At 33.8% G+C, this 8337-nt stretch overlaps 1 protein-coding gene across 4 annotated transcripts; it reads left to right on the plus strand.

Moving 5' to 3' along the window:
* The first annotated feature begins 305 nt into the window (after positions 1 to 305).
* On the plus strand, positions 306 to 5963 carry LOC112766793 (uncharacterized). 4 transcript variants are annotated; one of them, XM_025812690.3, is made up of 5 exons: positions 306 to 650; positions 2105 to 2172; positions 2264 to 3008; positions 3344 to 3992; positions 5786 to 5963. In XM_025812690.3, exons 1-4 carry the CDS (start codon positions 512 to 514, stop codon positions 3949 to 3951), a joined length of 1560 nt encoding a protein of 519 aa, XP_025668475.1. In that variant the 5' UTR covers positions 306 to 511; the 3' UTR covers positions 3952 to 3992; positions 5786 to 5963. The 4 variants fall into 4 exon arrangements, with proteins under 4 accessions (XP_025668475.1, XP_025668474.1, XP_072079456.1 ...); XM_025812689.3 differs by lacking the exon at positions 5786 to 5963 and adding an exon at positions 4328 to 4835; XM_072223355.1 differs by lacking the exon at positions 5786 to 5963 and having other exon boundaries at positions 3344 to 4835.
* Positions 5964 to 8337: the final 2374 nt, after the last annotated feature.

The raw sequence follows: 8337 nt of genomic DNA on the forward strand, positions 1-8337 counted from the left end.
AAATTAGTATAACTCCGAATTATCTATTGTGTATTATTGTTATATATGAATTTATTTAATATTAATATCTTTTAATAGTAAATTATTTTTAAATTTAAATATTTAAATTACATTATTAAAAAAAATTAATTATATTAATTACAAATATTTTAATTAATTAATTAAATGAGACTACAACAAAAACTAAAATTAGTTCTTCCTAATGAAAAAAAGAAAAATATTTTGAGTTCCTATTTACTATTTATGACACAAAAACTTATGTAAGCAGGTGGACAATAAACAGTAATTAAGATAAGTTTCCTTGTGGAGATGGTCTTATATTTTCTCGATGTTTTCTCGACTTGAGCCAATCTGAACCATCCCCGCCATAAATACTTGTGAGAAAGAGTAAGGAAAATACAAAGACACGTAGCATTCTTACCTCACATGCCAGCATATCAGGGATTCTGCGCGCGCTCTCTTCCATTGCTTCCCCTTCACCACTCAACCAGCTCCGCCGAGCGACTCAATAATGGACCCTCCGATTCGTGACTCGGAGTCCAACCCTAAACTCCTCTCTGAAAACAAAGACGTCGTCTTCATCGACACCAACCTCGACACTCACTTGGCCGTCCTCGTCTCCGATCACGATACCGTCTCCGACCTCAAAGGTCTTCCTTTCACACTTTTACTTTCTCTTTCTTCATTCTTCAGAGATTTTTTATTTTTCAAATGCAGACTTTGTTTTCCCTCTCCAGTACAGTGTTCTGAATGTTTATGACTTTGTGCAGCTGCTACGACGTTCTGCATTAGCACCCTCAATGTTTCAGAAAATAGCAAGCTTCGTTTTCTAGGTTGTGTGTCCCCAAAGATGCTTGCTTTGTCTTTTTGTTTTTGTGTGTAGGAAACGAACTAAAATAAGTGCGTCTAGAAGTTTGGAACTGCAAAAAAAAAAGAACAATCAGCCGTCTCGTTCATTGTTTTAATCTTCAAATACCAAAAAAAAAAAAAAAGAGAGAGAGAGAATGCTATAAGACCGGTTTAGTAGTTTTTTTTTTATCGGAAAATGCTTTCAGCCCTAATTATATATATATTTAGAGTACAACTGTTCCTATAAGTACAATGCATGTTTTGGTTTTATTGTTCCTTGGATTATGCACATTGAATAGTTTTGGGAAATTCTGTATCGCCCAATTTTGAGAGTAGCCATGGCGTGCTGCATGAGGTGTTCCAAAAAGGATTAAGATATGCTGCGGTGTCGCTGCTGCTATTGTGATTTTGTTGGTGGTGATCCTGGTGATCTTGATCTTCACTGTCTTCAAGCAGAAGGACCCTATCGTTACCTTGCAGTCGGTTAAGGTTAAAGAGGCGAGTTTGGTTATTTTCCCGATTGCGGCAATAAATGTGTCCTTGGGCATATTGCTCACGGTTGAGAAGCCCAACCATAGAAGCTTTAGTTACCACAACAGCACGGCTATCTTAATTATCGTGGGAAGCTTTTGGCTACTGCCCCATTGATGGTCTTGTCACGAGGACACACTTCCAGCTCAAATATCTCTGAACATCAGCACTACTTTGAATTTCTATGCAGATGACATAATGAAAGTTCTGGATTTAGTGGCTGATTTTGTTAAAGGTGTTATAAATTTTACTTCAACAACCACCTTGGAAGGGCGTGTCAAGGTGCTGAACCTCTTCAAGAAGAAAGCCACTAGTTCCTCCTTTGGTGATCTCTTTGTATTCGTACATGACAAGAGTGTTAATTCTACTTGTAAAATAGATGTCAAACTTTGACTAATATTGCGTCGAGGCAGACAGCTCAAGTATTGTATTGTTCAAGTAGTTAGTGTCTAAGCAACCCTTAGTTTCTATCCCCTTTGCAGTGGATTTGATATTGTCTGTGTGACTTTTTCTTTTAAGATTGTTTTTGAAACCTCAAGTGCATAAAGGCAGGCTTCTCTAGTATATGCTTCATAATCATTGTTATGTTTAAAATCTCTTAGCATTTATAACTCACTATTGTCTTCTCTAATATTCTTTTCTAATCATTGCTTAAATATGCACATAATTATTTCAGAGTTCTAACATTCTGTGTACATGGCATATGTGTGAATTTTATATGCAGAGCGAATTTCGTCAGGACACCAATCATGCTTTCCCAAACTTGGGCAGATACATATTCATGCAATGAAGGTATATTGTAGTTGATCTTGTTGACTCTCTTTTGCTATCCAAGCCATGGTCGTATTCCTATTCATTATAACATTATTTTGCTAATTTGCAGGTAAAGCGCAAAGGGTACTTTTATCACCTATCTGATTCCATGTTTGTAAAAAGTGCCTTCTATGGTTTCAAGAGCTGGTTTCTTAGTGTGGATGTTTCTCCATTGAGCAATCGTGGTCAAAATGATTGTTCTTCTGATTCTCCTAACCAGCTGGTACTTCTTGGCAATTCAGATAATGCCTTGACTGGTTTGATCAATGATGAGAAAGAAGAAGATGATTTTGTGAATGCATCTGATAAAGCTGTTAAGGATGATAACGTCGTTTGCGAAGATGAAATATCAAAATCTGTGTCTAGTGCAAAGGAAAAACAGATGAGTACAAGGAAAGAAGATGATACTGTGGAATATGATGCTTCTGTTTTTAGGCCAGGTAATGATACTGTTCAAAGGGAGATTGAGGTTATGGCAGACCCTTCATTAAATGCAACTAAAGAAGTAATCATTGAAAGTGAAGTTCTAAAGGAGCATCAGCACAATGAATTCAATGATAATAACGCGACAATTGGCATTGGTACTGAGTCAATGAAAGAGGCTACTGAACCTTTACGTGCTACAAATAAGAAGAAGAAAAGTAAGAGATCTTTGATTCATGATGCTGATATTATGGAGAAGAAAGGGAAGAAGAGATCGTCAAATTCTCATGAGACACGTTTGACTTCATTCAGGAAAGATGCAGAAGCATATCCTTCCAACATTCGAGGGGGTGTTGAAGATGATATTTATGAAGATGGTATAGTCTCTAAAGGTAATATACTACTCAAGGAACGGTTGAAACTTGAAAGTAGACATATTATACTTGTCTTCTTGGATGATAAACCTCGGTCATATTAATATGAATTTGATATGTACGTAATAATTAAAAAGCTATGCTGCGAGATTGGAAGGCTATGCTTTATGGAGGACTTTCCCTCTTTGTTTTGATTTTGTATAGAGGAACCCTTATCCCCAATTTGTATTATCCTTCTCATCTTATTGAATTTCTCTTTTACTTTTAATAAAAAAAAATCCAATAATTGAAATAAATAAATAAATAAATGTTAAATCTACTGATCCTTTATTATTTTTTTTTATCCTTGCTAGATAACAGCATGAGCAAACCTACGCTTGAAAAAATGGAGATTGGAACTGATGCATCCTTAGAAGGCATTCCATCTAAAGTAAAGAAGTCAGAAAAACACAACCGTTCGGATGTTGAAACAAAATTACAACCTTCGGGTGTAAAGGAGCCAAAGGAACCCAAGCAGTTGAATGAAGATAATTTGAATATTGTTCTTGACCAGTGCAATGAAAGTGAGGTTGGTCTGACTGATAGAGCTGAAGGAAGAAGAGAAGTATTACAAGATGATCCTAAGCCAATGCAGTTGGAAGAATGCACACCATCTGAACAGAATAATAACACTGAAGCAAATATCAAGGAATCAAATGTGACTCCGAAAGCTGTTTATATGAATGAGATGGGTGAACCTGTAAAATCTGAGAAAAAGAAGAGAAGGAAGAGAAAAGATATGGATTTGGACGAAAGAACAACTACAAAAGAAGAGTGCACACCATCTGAACAGAATAATACAGATGCAAATGTCGGTGAATTAAATGTGACTTCAAAAGTTGCTGTTTCAAAAGTTGTTGTGGTTGGACTCAGTGCAGTAGAAAAATCAGAGAAGAGGAAAAGAAAGACAAGAAAAAGATAAGGATTCAGATGTAGGAACGACGACAACTACAATATTTTGAGGTATTTATAATCTCTTACTAGGTTAAAATTAAAAAATCCTAAGCTCATAACATAAAGTCTAATTTAGTAACTAAATAAATAAAATCAAAATAAATCAAATTAAATTGAACATTCTAAAAATATAAAATAATTTTAAAAAAAATAATACTTGATCTCTTCGTATTACGAACATTTATTTTTTTTCTCTTCAAAAAGATTCGTCTTTAAATTTTGTAGTTAAGAACATAGTGCATGAAAAGAACAAATATATCTATCCCCTCAACCATTAGTGGCTCTTGGATTCCCCCCTCAGTGGGTACCTTTAAGATTAATTGTGATGCTAGCTATCCTGGCAGTGGTGCTCGAGTTGGTTTTGCTTGTGTTAGCAGAGATTGGAAGGGAAGGTGACAACGAGGCTGTCTGGGAACAATTGAGAGTCGTAGCATTTTGCAAGGAGAGTTGTTTGCTATTTGGAGATGCTTTCTTTTAGCATGGGACTCGGGACAAAGAGACATTATATGTGAGACAGACTGTGTGGAGGCTTTTACTATTGTCAATAATTTACAAGATTGCTCTGGGTTTACTGATTCTTTGGTGTTAAAAATTCGAGATATCATGTCTTGGAAATAGCGTGCTGATCTTCGGTTGATCTTGAGAGATGCAAATACAGTAGCAGACATCATGGCAAAGACTGCAATGAGGACTATTTCTCCCCAAGTGGAGCTTCCATTGCCTTGGAAGGAGTTTGAGAGTAGTATTCAGCGGGACTGCCTTTCTTAAGCAGTTTCTTGTTTTTTTTTTCTTTCTTAGTTTTTGTTTATTTTTCTTTTAAGTCACCAAAAAAAAATAAGAAAGATAATTTTTTTTAACTTTCTTTTTGTTTGCCTTTTTTTTCTCTTTGCATTGTATGCTTTTTTTTATTTTTTTAAATAATGAAATCAACAAGATCAACAAAAATAATAATAAAACACAAGGAAGACAAAGATGACAAGAACATAAAGAAGCACATGGGAGACAATGAATTTTTTTGGTTTTCTTTTTTATACTAGGAGAACAAATATAGATTGATGAGGATTAATCTAATATCTGAAATTTGATACCAAATGATAAGGAAGAAGAGGATAAACAAAAAGATAAGAATTTAAACTGAGTAAAAAGATATATTGAAATTGAAATAGAAACAAAAGAGATAGATTGAAATTGAATACAAAAAGAATCACTCTACTTTTTACTCATTTTCTTGACGCAACAAAAAAGGACTCCTCAACCTTTTACCCAATTTTCCGATGCAACAACAGAGAAACTCATTTAATCTCACTTGTCCAAATCATAGTTTTATCACGAAACTAAAAAGAGAGGTTTTCACACCTCTAATCAGTAAATGATGACTATAATATTTTATGAGGTATTTATAACCTCTTATTTGATTAAAATAAAGAAAATTCTAAACCCATAACATAAAACTCAATTTAGTAATTAAATAAATAAACAAAATCAAAATAAATCAAACTAAATTGAACATTCTAAAAATATAAAATAATTTTTAAATAACACTTGATCTCTTCATATCACGAACATTTGAAGCACGTATCAAAACATCATGTTGGTTCTAATATCTTCAAATTCCTCTCTACTAATTGTTATATCTTCTTCACCCGTACTGATTGTTGCATCTGTTTTTATGTGCGCATAAAGTTGGTAATATAGAATTAAAATAAGTGTCCTCGATGATTCTTGTGCCAATTTCACTCACTTAGAAATAGTGTTTTCCTGAAATTTGGAACTAATTATCTTGTTGAATAAAATTTGTTCAGATTCACATGGTGGAAAAAGACTGGAAAGTGGTGAACAAAATGACTTTAAAGGAAGGTAAGGTAGTGAATTGTATTTCTCCGGCTATAAGCAGCAACCTTTCTTTCTCGTTATTTTCCTTTTGTGTGGATTCTTGAATCTTGACACTCTAGTATTAAGTTTGACCGACTTTAAGCCGAACTTATAGTTGACAAAGAAGATTATGGATTTATGGTTATCATATTAACATAGAGCTACACTTTTGAGTATAATGCTGAAATCTAAAGGCATTTGATTGATTAATCAAATGATGCTGAATAATCATGAAACAAAGAATAATAAGGGGCGTTTGTAAATAGCTGGCAAGATCATGCTGCTTAAAATTGTTAGCTTGAAATTATGAACTTCCACTCTTTCACATTATTTACATCATTGCAAACCATAGGTGTTTCACCTTAATTACCTAGGGTAAGACCCGCGTGTTGATCAAATATAAAAATTAGTTGGGACATACTCATTGATACTAATAGTTGTTATTTTTACTTTGAAAATTTTTTTATGCATACAAATCGATAGTATAGGGTAAAATACTGTTCTATTCCTTACTTTCAATAGCCTAAATAATCCTTTTTTTTTTTTAACTCATATTAGTAGATTCCACTTATACGTGAAAAGGCTATTATGTATGTGTATTTAAATAAAATTGGGAACACTATGTTATTGTTATGCATAAAACAATTATTAAATAATTAATACAAATAATTTTATTGTAATCACACGGGCAACGATTATTAACTATGTGACATTCATTTATATATTTAGATTTGAATCTAACTAACTTGGTGAATGATAAATGTGCTATTAAATAATCAAATAACAAATATAAAAGTTGCATTGATGTGTGTCATTTAATACCCCACCAATCGAGCTGAAGTGTACAGTAAAATTCTAATAAGTATATTATAAAATTTTTAGATAGTATAATTGACACATAACGAAACTATATTAATTAAATCACAATATTTCCTGTTTCCGTAACGGGGTAAGTATATCACCAATTATCACAGTGCTACTTTCGAATGCTTGAAGTGCAAAATTATCGTATACAGTATTTCAGCAACCCTTCTCTTATCTAATATGCCACTATGAAGAACAACTAAACTTTCGGCAGATATATACACATTAGTTACATTGTCTCATGTTTTGCATATATGCAATTTCAAATTAAAACTCCTTTGTTTTTGCAGGTCATGTACTTAATTTATCTTATTATATTTATGTATGATTTGTGTATTAAAAGATCAATATATATTTATTTAGTATACAAATAAATTAAGTGATTAATTTCTTTTGTTATATTAATATTTAATCTGATTAAAAAAATCTATATATAAATTGGCGTAGTTAATCTTTTTTAATATGTTAGTTTATACTAATTTGTATATTTTTAAGAAATTCTTTTTTCAATTGGTAAATGTTTGAAGCACATTTTAACTAAATTTATAAAAAAATAAATAGATAAATTTAGGGTTAAGTATGATTTTGGTCCTTAAGGTAAGGGTTAAAAATTTTTTTCGTCATCAAACTTTTTTTACTTACAAAATCGTCCCTAAAGTTTAACTTAATTTTAAAATCGTCCTTCGAACGAAAATATCTTTCCTATTTCTTTCCCAAAATCAACTAGATGCAGAACCAGAAGATGAAGCTGAAGCAGAAGCCGAAGCAACACCAATGAAATAACAACAACCATAAGCAGAAGAACAACAACAATGATAATAGAATCAGAAGAGCAACATCAGAAAATCATCATCATCATCATCGTCATCATCATCATAAAAACTCATAACTCATAACTCAGAACTCAAAAAAACAAGAATCTAGAACTCAGAAAAATAAGAAAACCATCATCATCATCATCATTGTTAAAACTCAGAACTATTAACAAAATTCAAAACTAAAATTCTTCCTCTTTTATTAACAAAACTCAGATGCAATTACAATATTCAGAAATTCCCAAATTCATCTTCAATTACAAGAACTAAAAATCTATAAATATAATTACCAAAAATCTCTCTGGAAACCCTTGTTGCAAATTTCGCACATGACCACCACCCAGAGGAAGAGACACTGCTGGAGGACGCGATGAACACGACGACCACCACCACCTCTTCGACGACGACGAGGAACACCAGGACGCGGGCCAGATGTGACGCAGCGAGGCGAGGGCGCAAGTCTCGGCGCTGTGAGGTCGAGGTGCGGCGAGACGAGGGCGAGGGCAAGGGCGAGGAGGAGGAGCAGAAACGGCGAGCGGCACGCGACGTCCACCCTCGCGGTGAGATCCAGCGGCAAGGACCGAACGACGAGGAGCAGGAGTGGCGATGGCGAGGAACAGTGGCGGTGGCCCTTCTCTTTTCCTTCCCCCTCTTCTTCCTTGAACCAACCCCCCTCCCCCAGCGTGATACCCTTCCCCCTTTCCCTTAACCTGTTTTCTTTTTTTTTTTTTAGTTAGGAGTATTTTTGGAATAAAAATTAAAACTTTGGTAAAAAAGACGATTTTATAACTAAGTTAAACCTT

This window comes from Arachis hypogaea, chromosome 17 (genome assembly GCF_003086295.3).
Source record: "Arachis hypogaea cultivar Tifrunner chromosome 17, arahy.Tifrunner.gnm2.J5K5, whole genome shotgun sequence".
NCBI lineage: Eukaryota > Viridiplantae > Streptophyta > Magnoliopsida > Fabales > Fabaceae > Arachis > Arachis hypogaea.